The sequence below is a fragment of the Leopardus geoffroyi genome, chromosome C2 (genome assembly GCF_018350155.1).
Source record: "Leopardus geoffroyi isolate Oge1 chromosome C2, O.geoffroyi_Oge1_pat1.0, whole genome shotgun sequence".
In the NCBI taxonomy this organism is placed as follows: Eukaryota; Metazoa; Chordata; class Mammalia; order Carnivora; family Felidae; genus Leopardus; species Leopardus geoffroyi.
This window is the reverse complement of record NC_059333.1, coordinates 115,231,626-115,252,115: the sequence shown is the minus strand read 5'-3', so window position 1 is coordinate 115,252,115 and position 20,490 is coordinate 115,231,626. Positions and strand designations below refer to the sequence as shown.

At 37.4% G+C, this 20,490-nt stretch overlaps 1 protein-coding gene across 5 annotated transcripts in view; it reads right to left on the bottom strand.

Moving 5' to 3' along the window:
• Positions 1 to 20,490, bottom strand: part of LOC123611421 (ceruloplasmin) — a 70,347-nt gene that overhangs the window by 35,442 nt on the left and 14,415 nt on the right. For all 5 annotated transcript variants that reach the window (XM_045503317.1, XM_045503319.1, XM_045503321.1 and 2 more), the window contains exons 5-9: positions 18,133 to 18,387; positions 16,870 to 17,041; positions 13,321 to 13,460; positions 12,015 to 12,167; positions 10,308 to 10,519 (exon numbers count right to left, since the gene is read on the bottom strand). In XM_045503317.1, the coding sequence (XP_045359273.1) occupies positions 10,308 to 10,519; positions 12,015 to 12,167; positions 13,321 to 13,460; positions 16,870 to 17,041; positions 18,133 to 18,387 (932 nt within the window). The remainder of the gene's footprint in view (positions 1 to 10,307; positions 10,520 to 12,014; positions 12,168 to 13,320; positions 13,461 to 16,869; positions 17,042 to 18,132; positions 18,388 to 20,490) is intronic.

The window sequence follows — 20,490 nt, the reverse complement described above, 5'->3', positions numbered from 1 at the left end:
TAAAAATACCAGAAAATTATTTGTAGGTATCAACAAAGTGATTCTAAAGTTTATATGGAGAGGCAAAAGACCCAAAATAGCCAACACAATATTGAAGAATAAGACTGAAAGACTGACATTGTCCAACTTCAAAAATGTCTACAATACTATAGCAATCAAGATAGTGTGGCACTGGGGCACGTGGGTGGTTCAGTTGGTTAAGTGTCTGACTCTTGATTTTGGCTCAGGTCATGATCTCATGGTTCATGAGATCAAGCCTCAAATCAAGCCCCATGTTGAGCCTCACTTTATGCTATGCACTGACAGTGTAGATCTTGCTTGGGATTTCTCTCTCCTTCTCTCTCTTCCCCTCCCTGGCTTGCATATGCTCTCTCTCTCCCAAAACAAATAAATAAACATTTAAAAAAAAAAAAAAAGACAGTGTGGCAATTGGCAAAAGAATAGAACAATAAATCAGACTAGAAGTAAACTCACAGTCAACTGATCTTTGACAAAAGAGCAAAGGCAATACAAACAAAGATAGTCTTTGGAACAAATGGTGATATAACAACTGGACATCTACATGCTACAAAATAAACCTAGACACAGATCTTATGCTCTTCACAAAAATGAACTCAAAATGGATCACAGACCTAAATATAAAAGGCAAAATCATAAAGCTCCTAGATAATAGCATGAGAGAAAATCTAGATGACCTTGGTTGTAACTTTTTAGATACAACACCAAAGGCACAATCTATAAAAGAAAAAATTGATAAACTGGACTTCATTAAAATTATAATTTATGCTCTATAGAAGATAATTTCAATAGAATCAAGAAAACAAGCCACAGAGTGGGAGATAATATTTGCAAAAGACACATCTGATAAAGAACTGTTATGCAAAATATCAAGGAACTTTTAAAATTTCAATATTAAGAAAACAAACAACCCAATTAACCAATAGGCAAAACACCTTAACAGACACCTCACCAAAGAAGATACACAGATGGAAAATAAGCATATGAAAAGATCCTCTACTTCATATATCATTAAGGAAATGCAAATTAAAATAACAATGGGATATCACCACACACCTATCAGAATGACCAAAATCTGGAACATTGGCAACACCAAATACTGGCAAATACGTGAAACAACAGGAACTTCCATTCATTTCCACCAGGAACACAAAATGGGATAGCCATTTTGGAAGACATTTGGTGATCTCTTATAAAACTAAATACACTTTTACCATATGATCCAGCAATTAGGCTCCTTGATATTTACCCAAAGGGGCTGAAAACTTACGTCTACACAAAAACGTGCACGTGAGTATTTATGGCATCTTTGTGCAAAATTGCCAAAACTTGGAAGTAACCAAGATGTTCTTCAGTAGGTGAATGGATAAATAATCTGTGGTACATCCACACAGTGGAATATTATTTAGCACTAAAAAGAAATGAGCTATTAAGCCATGAAAAGACTTGGAGGAAACTAAAATGTCTTTTACCAAGTGAAAGAGGTCAATCTGAAAAACCATATACTGTATGATTCCAACTAAATAACATTCTGGAAAAAGGTAAAACTATAAAGACATTAAAAAGAACAGTGGTTACCAGGGGTTGGGATTGGCAGTAAGGGATAAATAGGTAGAACACATGGTTTTTAGGGCAGTGAAAATAGTCTACATGATATTGTAATGGTGGATACTTGTCATTATCCATTTGTCTACCAAGAGTGAACCCTAAACACCAAGAGTGAACCCTAAAGTAAACCCTAAAGTAAACTATGGACTTTGGATGATAACAATGTGTCAGTGTAGGTTCATCAATTGTAACACATGCACCACTCTGTTGGAAATGTTGGTATTGGAGGAGGGTGTGGGGGATGGGTAGGGATTATGTGGGAAATCTCTGCACTATTATTACTTTATTTTATTTTATTTTATTTTATTTTATTTTAGAGAGAGAGAGAGAGAGAGAGTGTGTGTGTGTGTGTGTGAGAGCAGGGAAGAGAGGCAGAGGGAGAGAGAGAGAAAATCTTAAGTAGGCTGGGATCATGACCTGTGCCAAAATCAAGAGTCAGACCCTCAACTGACTGAGCCAACCAGATGCCCTTCTGTACTTTATTCTTAATTTTGCTATTAACCTTAAAGTGTTCTAAAAATTGGTTTTAAAAGCAAGATGGCAGAATAACATGGACGTTCTTTTTGGGTCTCTCACCCCTGAAATGCAGCCAGATCAACACTAAACCATCCTGCACACCTAGAAAACTGATTTGAGGATTAACACAACAATATGCACAACCAGAACCACAGAACTCAGCAGGTATGCAGTGCAGAGAGGTGAACTGGGGGAGAAAGAAGCTGCAGAGGGCAGGGAGCTGTTTTTGCTTGCAAAGAAAGGACAGATGGGGGGAGAATACAAGAAAAGCAACCCCCCTCCAAAAACAGCTGGAGAGAAAGTGGAAAAGTGAAAACATCTGCAGGGACTGAACTAAAAAGGGAGAAAGGAGAAAGCAGAGGGTTTAAATTCCATTAAGACTCTATACACAAGGGGAGTGCAGAGTCTGAAACTCTGAAGCTTGATTCCTGGTGGATCTCTGGTGGGAAGGGCAAATCTCCAGAAGCATAGAGTAAGGTCTTTGGGGTCCTCAGGGCACATGGGGGGGAGGGGTGGTTCCGTTGCTGGGAGGACATTTGGTAGAGGCTGTGTGACCTCCTCACAGGCAAAGGGCTCAGAGTACCCCTGAGAACAACCACATCCACTGGTGTTGGACCAAGATGTTAAGGGGGAAGTCTGGCACCAGATGTGTGTTGTGATTTTCCATATCTGAAATACTGCTGCTACAAGACTGCAGAAATGTTTTCTGGGGTGGGCTGGTACCTAGCCACAGTCTCTGGGCATCAGCAGCAGCAAGGTCTTGGGAACATTCCTGGGTGTGGGCAGGCATCCAGCCACTGCTCAGTGAGACCCTCCCCCAGAGGGTCTGAGCGGGTCAAAGCCACAGTCCCTCAGAAGTGAGGGGTTGGGAAACACAGCCCCAAATGATATAAAACTCAGGAGGGAGTTGCTGCCTGGCAGCAGATTGACCTGGTCACAGGTAAGTGTAGTAGCAGGGAGTAGATGGAAGCAGAAGACAAAGGAGGGATGCTTGACTGCAAGTCAGTGAGAGCACAAAGTTCTGATACTAGAGACTGGGTACATGGGTGACACCATTTTCACTGCTCCTGCACATGTGTATACATGCCTACACTAACCACAACAATCCACCCCAGTAAGCTAAGCAGCGCCATCTAGTGGAAAATGGAGCCATTACATTAAACCCCACCCAACTGGGCCAACAGCTCTCTTGACAAACACAAGTCTCTCCACCTGCTTAGAGTATGAAGTGTTTCCTGGCTTGACTTCTATGGGAAACCAGATGTAATTCAAATTGTATTTCATTCTGCTCACTGGTCCTTTTATTCAATAATTTTTTTTCTTTTTCTTTTCTTATTCTTGAATACAGAAGGAAAAAATTTTTTATTTTCCATTTTTATTAAAATTTGTTTAATTTTTTTCTACTATATTTTTTACTTTTTGTAAATTTTTAAAATTCAATTTACTTTCAACATTTCATTTTATTCTATTTTATTGTATTCATTTTTCAAATTTTCAAATGTTCTCCTTTTTCCTTTTTTTCTTCTTTCCTTTTTTTCCCTCTAATCTATCAAGCTTCTTTCAACAACCAGATCAAAATGCACATAGGATGTAGCATAATTTATTTGATTTGTGTTGTTTTTAATTTTTAATTTTAGTATTTTTAACTTTATTAATTCATTTTCTTCCTTCACAATGAGGAAATGAAGGAATTCACCCCAAAATAAACAACAGGAAGAAATGACAGCCAGGGACTTAACCAACACAGATACAAGAAAGATGTCTGAACCAGAATTTAGAATCATGATAATAAGAATACTAGCTGGGGTTGAAAATAGACTAGAATCCCTTTCTGAAGAGATAAAAGAAGTAAAAGCTAGTCAGGATGAAATAAAAAATGCTATAACTGACCTGCAATCTCAAATGGATGCTACAGTGGCAAAAATTGATGAAGCAGGGCAGGGAATCAGTGATAACAGGGGACAAACTTATGGAGAATAATGAAGCAGAAAAAAAGATGGAGACTAAGGCAAAAGAGCACAAAATAATAATTAGAGAACTCAGTGACTCATTAAAAAGAAATAACATCACAATCACAGGGGTACCAGAAGATGAAGAGAGACAAAAAGGGGTAGAAATTTCATGTGAGCAAATCATAGCAGAAAACTTTCCTAACCTGGGGAAAGACAAAGACATCAAAATCCAGGAAGCACAGAGGACTTCCATAAGATACAACAAAAACGACAATCAGCAGGCATATCATAGTCAAATTCACAAAAGACTCAGGCAAGGAAAGAATGATGAAAGCAGCAAGGGAAAAAAAGTCCTTAACCTACAAGGGAAGGCAGATCAGGTTTGCAGCAGACCTATCCACAGAAACTTGGCAGGCCAGAAAGGAATGGCAGGATATATTCAATGTACTGAACCAGAAAAATATGCAGCCAAGAATTCTTTCTCCAGCAAGGCTGTCATTCCAAACAGAAGGAGAGATTAAAAGTTTCCCAGACAAATAAAACTTAAAGGAGTTCATGACCACTAAACCAGCCTTGCAAGAAATTATAAGGGGGACTCTGAGGGGACAAAAGACAAAACAAAACAAAAACAAAACAAAACAACCCCCCCCCCAAAAACCCAAAAAATCTGAAAAGACCGAAAGCAACAAAGACTAAAAAAGACCAGAGAACACCACCAGAAACTCCAACTCTACAAGAAACATAATGGCAATAAACTCCTATCTTTCAGTACTCACTCTAAATGTCAATGATCTAAATGCTCCAGTCAAAAGACATAGGGTAACAGAATGGATAAGAAAACAAGATCCATCTATATGCTGTTTACAAGAGACCCATTTTAGACCTAAAGTCACCTTCAGATTGAAAATAAGGGGATGGAAAACCATCTATCATGCTAATGGTCAACAAAAGAAAGCTGGAGTAGCCATATTTTATCAGACAATCTAGACTTTAAAATAAAGACTGTAACAAGAGATGAAGAAGGGCATTATATCATAGTTAAGGGGTCTATCCACCAAGAAGACCTAAAAATTGTAAACATTTATGCTCCAAATGTGGTACACCCAAATACATAAATCAATTAATCACAAACATGAAGAAACTCATTGATAATAATACCATAATAGTAGGGGACTTCAACATCCCATGTACAACATTGAACAGACCATCTAAACAGAAAATCAACAAGGAAACAATGGCTTTGAATGACACACTGGACCAGATGGACTTAACAGATATATTCAGAACATTTCATCCTAAAGCAGCAGAATACACATTCTTCTCCAGTGCACATGGAACGTTCTCCAGAATAGATCACATACTGGGACACAAATCAGCCCTCAACAAGTACAAAAAGATCACGATCATACCGTGCATATTTTCAGACCACAATGCTATGAAACTCGAAATCAACTACAAGAAAAAATTTGGAAAGGTAACAAATAGTTGGAGACTAAGGAACATGCTACTAAAGAATGAATGGGCTAACCAAGAAGTTAAAGAGGAACTAAAAAGTACATGGAAGCCAATGAAAATGATAACACCACAGCCCAAACCTCTGAGATGCAGCAAAGGCAGTCATAAGAGGGAAGTATATAGCAACCCAGGGCTTCCTAAAGAAGGAAGAAAGTTCTCAGATATACAACCTAACCTTACACCTTAAAGAGCTGGAAAAAGAACAGAAAATAAAGCCCCAAACCAGAAGAAGGCAGGAAATAATAAAGATTAGAGCAGAAATCAATGCTATCGAAACCAAAAATACAGAACAGATCAATGAAATCAGGAGCTGGTTCTTAGAAAGAATTAAAAAAATTGACAAACTCCTACCCAGTTTGATCAAAAAGAAAAAGGAAAGGACCCAAATAAATAAAATCAAGAATGAGAGAGGAGAAATCACAACCAACACTGTAGAAATACATACAATAATAAGAGAATATTATGAACAATTATGTGCCAATAAAATGGGCAATCTGGAATAAATGAACAAATTCCTAGAAACATATAAACTTCCAAAACTGAAACAGGAAAAAATAGAACATTTGAATAAACCCATAACCAGGAAAGAAATTTAATTAGTAATCAAAAATCTCACAAAAAACAAGAGTCCAGGGCCAGATGGCTTTCCAGGGGAATCCCAGCAAGCCATTTAAAGAAGACTTAACACCTATTCTTTTGAAGCTGTTCCAAAAAACAGAAATGGAAGGAAAACTTCCAAACTCTTTCTATGAAGCCAGCATTACCTTGATTCCAAAACCAGACAAAGACCCCACTAAAAAGGAGAACTACACGTCACAAAAACAGACACTCAGATCAATGGAACAGCATAGAGAACCCAGAAAAGGATCCACAAACGTAAGGCTAACTAATTTTTGACAAAGCAGGAAAGAATATCTAATGGAATAAAGACAGTCTCTTTAGCAAATGGTGTTGGGAAAACTGGACAATGACATGCAGAAAAATAAACCTGGACCACTTTCTTACACCAGACACAAAAATAAACTCAAAATAGATGAAAGACCTAAAGGTAAGACAGGAAGCCATCAAAATCCTCAAAGAGAAAGCAAACAAACACCTCTCTGATCTTGGCTGCAGCAACTTCTTACTCAACATGTCTCCAGCGGCAAGGGAAACAAAAGCAAAAATTAACTACTGGGACCTCATGAAAATAAAAAGCTTCTGCACAGAAAAGGAAACAATCAGCAAAACTAAAAGGCAACCAACAGAATGGGAGAATATATGTGCAAATGACATATCAGAAAACAGGTTAGTATCTAAAATCTGTAAAGAACTTCTCAAACTCAACACCCAAAAACAAATAATCCAGTGAAGAAATGGGCAAAAGATATGAATAGACACTTCTCCAAAGAAGACATCCAGATGGCTACCAGACCCATGAAAAAATGTTCAACATCACTCTTCGTCAGGGAAATACAAATCAAAACCACAATGAGATACCACCTCACACCTAATGTCAGAATGGCTAACATTAACAACTCAGGCAACAACAGATGTTGGCGAGGATGCAGAGAAAGAGGATCTCTTTTGCGCTGCTGGTGGGAATGCAAACTGGGTCAGCCACTCTGGAAAACAGTATGGATGTTCCTCAAAAAATTAAAACTAGAACTACCCTATGACCCAGCAATTGCACTACTAGGTATTTACCCAAGGGATACAGGTATGCTGTTTTGAAAGGGCACACACACCCCAATGTTTATAGCAGCACTATCAACAATAGCTAAAGTATGGAAAGAGCCCAAATGTCCATCAATGTATATATGTATGTGTGTGTGTGTATAGATAGATAGATAGATACAGTGGAGTATTACTCAGCAATCAAAAAGAATGAAATCTTGCCATTTGCAACTACGTGGATGGAACCAGAGGGTATTATGCTAAGCGAAATTAGTCAGAGAAAAACAAATATCGTATGACTTCACTCATATGAGGACTTTAAGACACAGAACAGATGAACACAAGGGAAGGCAAGCAAAAATAATATAAAAACATGGAAGGGGACAAAACATAAAAGACTCTTAAATACAGAGAACAGAGGGTTACTGGAAGGGTTGTAGAAGGTGGGATAGGCTAAATGGGTAAGGGAAATTAAGGAATCTAGTCCTGAAATCATTGTTGCACTATATGCTAACTAACTTGGATGTAAATTACACAATAAATATATTTTAAAAAAAGAAAAAAATGTTCTAAAAAATCAAGCTGACAAAAGAATAATGGAAAACAAATGGTTTCCATTATGGTTTATTAACCATAAGGTAAAAACCATAAAGTTAAAACCATAAAGCTAAAAAATAAGAGGTAAGAGAATAGATGAGAAGGGAGAAAGGATAGGCTAGACTTTGTTGAATATGCATCTTTTTGTAGATCTGATGTTGGAACCAGGTGATTATGTTACATAATTAGAAAATAATATTGTAATTATTATTCCTAAAAGACAATTCCTAAAAGAAATAGAAGTAAAATAAATTAAATAAACCTGTGTATCTGGTGAGTGGCAAAACTATGCAGAGAAGAACTATTCCAAGCAACTTTAACTCTGTAATTTGACTGAACATTTCCAGTGGGATCTATTCGAAGGACAAAAAAGGGCAGCAAACAAATCTTAAATTGTTTTCAGTAATTATATTGTTGGTTCTGGTATTGTAACTGTGATTCTGAGGCTGTGGTAGGTATATTGTATGATGAATTGAGTGAATATTTATCTTGTTATCATTGAGAACTAAGATTTTTCGGTACAGCTAAAGGGAGAGATACACATGTAAGATTAATAAGGTTAAGTGAAAAAAAAACACACACACAAAAAGAATCTTTAGACCTGAATTTGAATAAAACGTATCAGTATAAACTCATGATGAATTTTATCTTAAACTTTCCCCCCAGTTCTGCCCATTGAAAAGGCCTTTAGAAACAATGATTAGGCCAATAGAAATTAGCACCCATAAGTGTTCAGATTATGGTTCAAAAAATAATTTCTTACCCAAAGAACTACGGCTTTTTGGGAGAAATGGCTGATCCCAGGTCTGGCTCAGAAAATGTGCAATATGAACCTTAAATAGCCTTTTATACTAGAAATCAAGGAAGCTGCAAAGACTATGAAGTTCATGTAAAAATCAAGGAGTCAGCCTGAACAAATCCCCTCAGGGGCAAAAAACAGGATACTTTGGGCATCAGTAGGGATAATGGCAATGAATTCAAACACACCAAATATACTTAAATATGTGAGTTCACAATAGTACTCAAAAAGAAAAGAGGGGCACCTGGGGTGGCTCAGTTGTTTAAGTGTCTTGACTTCAGCTCAGGTCATGACGTCATGGTTCATGAGTTCTAGCCCTGCATCAGGCTCTATGCTGACCACTCAGGCCTGGAGCCTGCTTCAGATTCTGTGTCTACCTCTCTCTGTGCCCCTCCCCTGCTCATGCGCTATCTCTCTCTCTCTCTCTCTCTCTCTCTCTCTCTCAAATAAGGATCAAAAACATTTTTTTTTAAAAGAAAAGAAATTATGAAGAATCTTTGAAGTATGCTAGTGGAGAACTATTACTTTGAAAACTTGTAAATAAAGGGAAAGAATCAAACATTGGTCATTCCTTGCTTATATGATATGAACCTCAGGCTAACCAAACAATCCATTAAGGGAAGTTCCCACTTATGGAGGTATACTGGCTAATAAATAAAGAAGAATGGTGGGTGGGTGGCACCCACCATAGAATAGTAAAATAGAATTTTACTATTGTGCAGCCCCTGTTGGCTTATGAATCTAGGAAATGGTTGTCAGTAGCTGACAATATTCCCAACTGAGAGACAATTATATATTATATACCCCTGATGGAAGTACACAGTAGCACACTTGGAAGTTGTATTGGAAAAAAAAATCTAACCTGAATCTGATCAAGCCTGTTGACCTAGCCACTGATTTATATGAAATTGAGAGAAAGAGAAACAAACATGCTATAGGAATACAATCAGTAAAATCTAGGCATGAGAAACTGCCGTAAGATAAATACCCTTGCAACAGAAAAAATGCAAGGAAATAATCTTGAGAAACATAACAACTGATTGCAATGTGTGTAATTATGTGGGTACTGATTCAGACAACAAAATTGAAATAATTAAGAGGCAACTGGGGAAATATAAATACATTGATTGGAAATTTGATAAAATTTGATAAAAAATTGATAATACTAAGAGATTACTACGATGATGATTTTAAGGTATGACAATTATATTGAAGGCATTTTTAAGAGCGTACTTATCTTTTAAAGGTTCATAGTAAAATACTTAGTTGAGAGATAAAAATATGATGGAGGTATATTTCTATTTACTGGTCAAATGGCCATTTCCTTCTTTCTAAAAAATGTTTTAAGCAATATTTTCTTCAGTGAATGTTGAGTGACCTGTTACCATTTTTTTAATTTGTGTGTTGAAGTCTAAATATACATTAAAAGACCTTGGATTCCAAAGAAAGTTTGTTTCCAGCTCTTCTTGAAATAATCATGTTAGCCAGAGAAACTCCGCATAGTACAGCTGTCATGAGCCTGAGAAAAATTTATACTGAACATCATATGTAAAATCCTTACTGCCTCAAAACCCAGAATTTTTCCTGTAATAATGATAGTTCAAAGGGATTGGGAAATCATTTTTATTTTCCCTGATTGGACTTACCTGTCTCCCATTTTCATGTAAACTTCCTTTCCTGCATATTTTCATTGGCCCAATAAGCCCAGTGAATATATCTTTAGTGGGATCCACAGCAGAGTAATACATCTTAGATAGACAGACAGGGTCTTTGTAAGTGGGTCCCACTTCTTTGGGCACAGTCCATTCATAGGTAAATGTTTGTTGAGGTGCCACATGGGAGCCTGAAGGAGGCACACCTGTGAGAAGTGTCACAACGGAGAGGTTAAGTATGCTTTCTAATGTGGTCATTTGAGCCACAAAGTAGACTGCGTTTAGTCTAAGACAACCCACTTCTCAGTCCCTTATTATGAATTAGAATGAAATCCTCCTTTAATGGAGTTCCACTTGTGCTCCTGTGCCAGGTCATGGATGGGTGTGATTTCCTTCAGGGAGCCTCCTCTTAACCAGTCTGCGATTGGTGCCTCTACGGTCTGAATGTTTGTGTCCTCCCAGAATTCACATATTGCAACCCTAACACCCCATGTGATAGTGTTAGAAGGTGGTACCTTTGGAGGGTGATCAAGGTAATCCTAAATGGGATTAGTGCCCTTATAATAGAGATCCCACATAGCTCCCTAATCCCTGCCACCTTGTGAAAATACAATGAGAAGTCTGAGACCCAGAAAAGGGTCTTCATCCAACCATGCTGGCTCCCTGATCTTGGATTTTCAGCATCCCGAAATGTGAAAGATAAATTTCTGTTGTTTATAAGCCTTTCAGTCTGTGGTATTTAGTTATAGCAGCCTGAAGAGACTAGGAGAGCCCCTGAGAATGTCCCCAGCACACTTAATGTTAGATTGTGGGTATTTTCCTGCCCCCACTCCAGCGCTCAATGGAACTTAACCTTCCTGAAAGGCAAGCATTGTCTCTATATTTCTATTGGCTAGAGCAACACCTGAAAATAGGAGGTAACCCATACATTTTCTATTGAATGATACTGAACTGAAAATAATTTCAGAACTGAAAGGAAACTGCAGATGATCCGGTTCAAATCTCCTGATTGTATACTTGGGGAAAGTGAGGCCAGAAAGACTTCATAACTTGCCCGCAGTCATACTGCAAGTGGTGACAAAGGCACTAGTCTTCTTCGGCCAGCCCTGACATATAAAGATACCAAAATATGTGCATAAAATGGAATATTTTGTGTTATTAAAATGATATCAACATGCTTATGATGCTAAAGAAACAAGTTCAGTACAAAATTACAATGATAAGTATATTTATATAACTGTGATCTCAACCACATTTAAAATATATAGGTACCCAGATGAAAGAGTAGAGGAACTATACAAGAATATAATACGGTTGTCTGTAGAACTATAGATAATATTGTTGGCTATATCTTTTTATATTTTTCAAATATTCAAGTATTCATCTAATCTTATAATTGCAAGAACATTTTCAAATTTAAAAATCACCCAAGGAGTACTTCAGAAATGTATAACTGATGTAATCCTAATTAGTTACTAACAGCACTGTTAAAAATCATCCAATTAAGGCAGAACAAAATTCCATAAACCAATTGGAAATGGAAGGAGAAGAGGTTAACTTGCTTCCTGCCATGATGCCTAAAAATGATACATGAGCAGTTTCCTTGGAAGATCCTGCCTTCAGTTTTTGCAGGACAGTTTTCCCTGGTGATCAGCACAGTGGGTTATTAAATATTGTTTGGTTACAGAATGTTGTACTCACTTCCACTTGAGGGGTTGTGATGTGAGGCATAGTACGAGCCCTCGTTGTCCTTACTGACTCTCACCCCAATGGGCTCAATACTGAGGTGATATGTTCCTTTGTTATGGAAAGTGACTCTGATCGTGTCTCCCACCTCTGCCCAAATGACAGGACCTAGGGACAAAGAGAACATTATTACCCTCCCTTGGTATATAACATACAGAGTACATAAAACAGTTGTTTTCTTTGGCTTATCCTTTGGCAGAAACCACTGGAAGCAACATTTTATTTGTGGGAAATGGAAAACCTAGTTTTTTAAAACTCCATTATCAATTTGACATGGCAAGGCTCGAAAGAGATGAGAAGGGTTTTTTGATTCGACTTTAGGTTAAGAAAATCTGTTACTGTTTTTATCCACGTCAGTTCACCGGCTTTATACATCTACAAGAAACTATTCAGTGTGTATCTATACTCTTTTCATCTTCGTCTTCAGTTGGCCAGATGGGTGACATTTGTCCCAAGAGTCAGGGGTGTTCTATAAACCTTGATCACCCTAAGAGGGGAAGTTAAATTGTCTTGGATGTGAAGAGTAACACTTTTGTGGATTTTTCTTCACCAAAATTAATATTATTACCAAATATAGAATAAAAACATAGATACATAGTGCATATTTTATGTAATATATAAGATGATATTGAGAGCTTCCCATGTGCCTTTCTGAGTTTTTATGTGTATTAACTCCTTTAATCTTTACAACACTTTTATGAGGTAAGGACTGTTATCATTATTACTGTTTCCATTTTACAGAAAGAAGGCAGAGCAAGCTGAGTACTTTCAAAGGTCACATGGTTAATAGGTGAGGAGTGAGGATAGTCTGAATCTAGACTTTGTGTGCTCACCCATTATATTCTGCCTGAAAGCCTGAGCAAGAACAGGTCTCTGGGCTGTGGACAAGGCTCTATGACAGAGGCAGCCTCTTTCATTAATAGCCTGGATTTTATTTCTAAGGAAGTGTACCTTCAGCTAAGAACAGAGGCTAACAGCTTTGTTGTCAATTTAAACCAAGTCATAAATACACAATTCTCCTTACCTCTTGAAGAAAAAAAATCATTATTTGAAGCTAGCATAGTTTTTAATGATGAAGATTTACTATTGGTAATTTACATTGGAAAATTAATTAGCTGCTACATTTAATAGTTGAATGACTTTCCACAACTCTAGTTTATACATAGAAATCATACTGCAGTTCTTGAAGTTTCTATTCTTTCTGAGGTTGGGTAGCCCAGGAGAAGAGTATAATAGTCATCGATACTCTGCATGGACTCACCCAGGATGCCAAGATGTTCCTCTTCAGGGCCCCTCTTCTTTTGATTTGTGAAGGAGGCATCTGTGTACTCACGATAAACCAGCTTTTTATAAGATCCTCCAATTCTTGTAGGACCTTGTTCAAAAAATACCTCTGAAGCACTGCCAAGAGAAAAAGGGTTTAACAATGGAGTTGAAAACAAAACAGAAAGCAGGTATTCATATAGGATACTAACTGAAGAGAAAAATGATGACCTCCCTTGGTATATAACATACAGAGTACATAAGACAGTTGTTTTCTTTGGCTTATCCTTTGGCAGAAACCACTGGAAGCAACATTTTATTTGTGGGAAATGGAAAACCTAGTTTTTTAAAACTCCATTATCAATTTGACATGGCAAGGCTCGAAAGAGATGAGAAGGGTTTTTTGATTCGACTTTAGGTTAAGAAAATCTGTTACTGTTTTTATCCACGTCACTTCCATTATTTATCAAATATCTAAAAAGAAGCAGATAGTACTAGGCACTTCGCAGAAGGATGTTCAACGAAAGAGTGGAGACTCAGTGTAGAGGTTTCACTTTTTCAAGTGAAGGGAAACAATTTTAAGATGGCTCGCGTCAACCCCTGATAGTTATTAGCTATTCTACGATAGTATCTTTTTAACAAATTATAAAAGGTTTAAAAATACAATAGCTAGCTTATTGCATATGAGCACCCGCCAGGTACTTAGGAGCTTTCATTTATTATTTGAAACTCCCATAATAAGGTGGCAAAGTTGGCATTATTCTCCCCAGTTTACAAATGGAGAAATTATATCTCAGAGAGGTGTTCGACGTGCCAAAGTCATCCCATTCATCTCTTCTTCCATTTAACAAATGTAGAGGACACATGCTTTTTGCCAGGAACCTTGGTATGTGCTGATGGTATAACCGTAAGCAAGCTGGACCCATCTCTGTCCACATGGACTTGACAGAGAAGACAGACTATGAGCCAATCAATGTAATAACATTGATATTAATATCAATATTATTGATTAATTGCATGTGCAATTAACATGCAATAAGCACAGGGTGTTATGGAGCAGTTTGGGGGAAGTGGTAGGAAGAGGCTCCAAAGGCTTTCCAAAGAAAATGATTTTTAAAAACTATCTAGAAGAGAAATAGAGTTAAAAAGATGAAGTATAGGGGCACCTGGGTGGCTCAGTCTGTTAAGCAACTGACTTGCCTCAGGTCAGGATCTTGCAGTTCAGTTCGAGCCCTGCTGTGCTGACAGCTCAGAGCCTGGAGCCTGCTTCAGATTCTGTGTCTCCCTCTCTCTCTCTGCGCCCCCCTTCTCTCTCTCTTTTCTCAAAAATAATAAATAAACATTTGAAAAAAAGATGAAGTATAGGTGGGGGGGGGGGATGAGGTGGGTGTTTACAAAGAGGAAATAGCCTATGGGAAGACTCAGAGGAAAGAGTGAATATGTCATGTTTTACAAAATATGACAGGAGCACAGTGTGCAGGGCAGGGCAAAAGAGAGAGAATGGGAGAGAAGAGAGAGAATGAGGCTTGGAAAGATGGGGGGTGGACAGCAGGACCTTGCTAAAATTTCAGTACTCCATCCCAAAGCAGTGGGAAAGCTTTGAAATATGTAAACATTTAGGATTAGTGTTTTAAAAGGATCCTTCAGGTGAGGAAAAAACAGACACTTTTTGGAGATGTTTAGGATATAGTGAGATAGTACTTGATGAGGAGAGGAGGAGGGAGTGGGGAAGTGTGGAGTCAATGACGGTACTCAGGTTTGGGGCTTCACTGATGGATGGATAATGATAGTATTCACAGAGAGGAGGAAATTCAGGTATATGGAGAAAACAATGGTTCAGATGTGGACATGCTGATTTGGAGGGACCTCACCTAAGCAGGGTGTTTTTAAGCAATTAAAAATGTAAATCTGCAATTTACAAGAGCCTTCTGAGCTGGTGATACAGCTTTGGAGTCATTGCCCCTGGATGTCAGTGTAGATTGGGACTTAAATTTCTGCTTCAGGAATCAGAGACCTGGGTAGAGCCAGGCCCAGCTATTGACCTGTCATGCATCATTGAGTAAGTTACTTAACCTTTCCAAGCAGATAGGTGGCAAAGAAGGCATCTCTTAGGAGGTGATATTTGAGCAGAGACTTGAAACAGGGATGTGGCATAATTTCATCAACACTTTTGAAAGATCACTTTGGGTGCTTTATGGTGAATGGACAGTAGGAAAGGAAGACTGAGCAGGGAAGAATGGCTGGGAGGCTGTGGAACTCACTAGACATATACAGGAGTAGCTGCTGTACCCCAGGGGACGCTATTAAGAAAGTGAAAAGAAAACCTAATGAATGGGAGAAAACGTTTGCAAACAATGTATCTGATAAGAGATTAATATCCAGAATATATAAAGAAGTCATATAGTTTAACAACCACCACTACCAACAAAAACAAAGAACCCAACTCAACAACAGGAAAAGGACTTGAACAGACTTCTCCAAACACCAACAAGAACATGAAAAGATACTCAACATCACTAGTCATCAGGAAAATGCAAATCAAAATCACAATAAGATAGAGCTCCACACCCAAGAAGATGTCTATTATTTTACAAATGGAAAATAAATATTGGTAAGTAGGTAGAGAAATTGGAACCCTTGTACATTACTGGTAAGAATGTAAAATGGTACAGCCACTGTGGAAAACAGTATGGCTCTTCCTCAAAAAATTAAAAATAGGATTGTCATAGGATTGAGCAATTCCATTCCTAAGTATGTACACAAAACAACTGAAAGCAGGGATGTAAACAATACTTGTATTGTCAACATTAATAGTTGCATTATTCACAATAGCCAAAAAGTAGAAGCAACCCAAATGTTCATCAACAGATTGATGGATAAATAAAATGTGGTATATGCATACAGTGGAATATTATTCAGCCTTAAAGAGGAATGAGATTTTCATAGATGTTACAACATGGATGAGCCTTAAAAACATGCTAAGTGGAATAAGCCAGACAAAAAGGGACAAATATTGTTATTCCACTTGTAGTAAGTGCCTAGAAGAGGCAAATTCATGGAGACAGAAAGTAGAAGTTATCAGGGATTAGAGAGCTACTGTTTAATGGATACAGACTTTCTATTTAGAAAAATGAGAGTTCTGGAAACAGATAGTGTTGGTTGTACAACACTGTGAATGTACTTAATGCTGCTGGATTGCACAATGTTGTATTTTCATGAAAGAAAAGTAAATAAATTAATTAGTCTAATTATATTCAGTATTTTCTGAGGATTTTGTCGACTACCTGATAATTTTTTTATATCCATTTTTTTCGCGGACTCAAAAGTCATATTTCTCAAACTTGGACTCATACCAAACACCTTAGTAAATATTTAGCAGTCTAGTTACTCAGTTTCAGATACCAATTAAAATGTTAATTGCTGAATCAGTTTTTTATTCTTTCTTTCTTTCTTTCTTTCTTTCTTTCTTTCTTTCTTTCTTCTTTCTTTCTTTCTTTCTTTTCTTAGGGAGGCATACTTTGAAATAATAGTCCTTCTTCTGAATTACCTTCCAGGTGCTGTTAAATTTTCTTGGGTGAAGGTGTCTATTCCAGAGGGTGCGTAGTTCCAGATGATTTCCTCAGCAGCGATGTAGTAATGCCTGACATGTTTCCCAAGGATACTGTCCTCTGATGAAGGCTTGTTACAGTCTTGTACCTGGAAAAAGGCCTGCAGACCAGCTGAAAATCACATGGAAGGAGACATTGGTTAATGGAGCCAATGTTTCTCCCTCCTATTGCCTTGTAAACACCGCTGATGAAATGACAGATGGGAACTGAAGAAATAGACAGCTAGAAACAATATTAAAAATGATAGTAAACAGTTGTAAATAAATTACTGATGGAAAATTTGAGCAGTAAAGCTTCTCCTTATGGCACAGAGAAGAGATATTAAGCACTAGTATTTTTCAAAAAATATTGTACCAATCTTTGTGGGGTTTCACTTGGGATGTCTTTTGATGAGAAACAAAAAAGGACACATTAAAAGACAAGTAATAAAGAGAGACTTTGCCATATTTTAAGGGACGGGGTGGAGTGGAGGAGGGGGAATAGAATGAGCATATATTATTACTGTTCTTGGACAAAACAAAATGGTTATGTACCTGCTGTGCTGGGTCTTCTGAGACCAAGGTGACATTTAATAGTGAGATTATATTTGAAGGTCAGAGTAACATGCCAAAAGACCCAGATTTAAGCTAGTTTCTTCAGGAGATCAATATTACAAACTAGTATTTTTCAAGAACAAGGAATGTTCTTATGTTGAAGAGATAAAGGAAGTATTTAGCAAGTTAAACAAAGGAGTAGCTGGACTCAAAGAACAAAGTTGGTTGTGTTTGATAGAACCAAATTAAAACAAACAAACACTTTTCAGCACGGTATATAAATCTTCTGGTGTTTACAATATTGTGTATTTTACAAAGCGAAGAAGTTGTATATACTTCTCAGTGTATACCTATACTTTTAGGACAGAAGAGTAATTCAGGGCCAGTTATGCTTTTTCTCAAATTAATATATTTTCATATTTCATTATTTTGTAAAATTCTAGTCTTTCAGTTTTTTTTATTATATTATGATGCATACCATCATAAGAATAAAATTAAATTACCAGTTCAAAGCTTAGATTATTCTAAAGATATTTAACTTTTAGATTCTTTTTAAAAAATTTTTATTTACTTTTAGATTCTGATTCCCAGTTATCACCCCATTAGTAGTGTAACAGATACATGACTCTTTTTTTGGCCGAAAGCTCATTTCAGGTAAAGATGCCTTACCTTTCAGGTGGTTTAGATTCTGACAGCTAAGCATCCATTCTCCAGGACTCTGGGCCACCATAAAAGCTTCAAAGAGGGTAGCAGGAAAGAGATTGACTGTATCAATACGGTAGCCCTTATTAGTCAACACTTGGCCGTGGAAGAAAGCTGAGTGCACATCAATTTCATTACCCATGCCAAAAAGATACCATTTTACTTTGTCTTCTGCACACATGGAGAGTCCTGGGAGACTTCCAAAAGTATATCCATTCACAGCTGTAAGTCAAGATCAGAGATTGTGATTAAAAACATTGGTGCCTGGGATGGTAATAGTTATCTCTACAGAAATAGATATCAATTTGGATTGGAAAATACCTGGCACATGTACTGCTATTCCTTCCTCCGTACCTGCATCAGACATTGCTAATCAATCATAGCACTCTTATTTTGGACCTGAATTCAGTCTCAGGATTTTTTTTTTTTTTTAATTTTTTTTTTCAACGTTTATTTATTTTTGGGACAGGGAGAGACAGAGCATGAACGGGGGAGGGGCAGAGAGAGAGGGAGACACAGAATCGGAAACAGGCTCCAGGCTCTGAGCCATCAGCCCAGAGCCCGATGCGGGGCTCGAACTCCCGGACCGCGAGATCGTGACCTGGCTGAAGTCGGACGCTTAACCGACTGCGCCACCCAGGCGCCCCCAGTCTCAGGATTTTTGTCAACACATTAGCAGATGAACACAACAATGAAGATGAAACCTATTTTTTCTCTGTTATAAGCTATACACGTTAGCTGTGTAGCTGTGTATTAGTATGTATATATGGGTATTTGTAAATATAATGTATGCATATATATGTGCATATATACAAAATGTACACACATAGAGTAAATTTTAGAAAGACTGAATGTTATTTCACAATCAATCACATATCATGTTGATAGTGGTAATATTAATTTCGATCTTTTCTTTTTGCATGTTAGGACTTTGCTGATTTTCTACAGTGAACATGAATTCCTTGTGTCATAAGAACACAAGGAAACCTTTTTTTTTTTTAGAGATTATAAGTCAAAATTGGAAGAGATGTGACGGCAAAAAGAAGAAATCCAGGGGAAGGATAGTAAGGACCAGTACAAGAGCCACAAAGACCTAAAAATTCGAAGGCAGAATGGCCCAAGACCCTTTAAAGAAACCTAGGGGGACTTTAATACTCCACTTACAACAGTGGAAAGATCATCCAGACACAGCATCAATAAAGAAACAAGGGCCCTGACGGATACATTGGATCAGATGGACTTGACAGATATATTTAGAACTCTGCATCCCAAAGCAAAAGAATATACTTTCTTCTCAAGTGCACATGGAACATTCTCCAAGATAGATCACATAATGGGTCACAAAACAGCCCTTCATAAGTATACAATAATTGAGATCATACCATGCACACTTTCAGACCACAATGCTATGAAGCTTGAAATCAACCACAGGAAAAAGTCTGGAAAACCTCCAAAAGCATGGAGGTTAAAGAACACCCTACTAAAGAAGAGTGGGTCAACCAGACAATTAGAGAAGAAATTTAAAAATATATGGAAACAAACGAAAATGAAAATACAACAATCCAAACGCTTTGGGACGCAGCGAAGGCAGTCCTGAGAGGAAAATACATTGCAATCCAGGCCTATCTCAAGAAACAAGAAAAATCTCAAATACAAAATCTAACAGCACACCTGAAGGAAATAGAAGCAGAACAGCAAAGACACCCCAAACCCAGAAGAGAAATAATAAAGATCAGAGCAGAAACAAACAATATAGAATCTAAAAAGCTGTAGAGCAGAGCAATGAAACCAAGAGTTGGTTTTTTGAAAAAATAAACAAAATTGATAAACCTCTAGCCAGGCTTCTCAAAAAGAAAAGGGAGATGACCCAAACAAATAAAATCATGAATGAAAATGGAATTATTACAATCAATCCCTCAGAAATACAAGCAATTGTCAGGGAATAACATTAAAAATTATATGCCAACAAACTGGACAACCTGGAAGAAATGGACAAATTCCTAAGCACCCACACACTTCCAAAACTCAAACAGGAAGAAATAGAAAATTTGAACAGACCCATAACCAGCAAAGAAATTGAATCAGTTATCAAAAATCTCCCAACAAATAAGAGTCCAGGACCAGATGGTTTCCCAGGGGAATTCTACCAGACATTTAAATCAGAGATAATACCTATCCTTCTCCAGCTGTTCCAAAAATAGAAAGAGAAGGAAAACTTCCGGACTCATCCTATGAAGCCAGCATTACTTTGATTCCCAAACCAGACAGAGACCCAGCAGAAAAAGAGAACTACAGACCAATATCCCTGATGAATATGGATGCAAA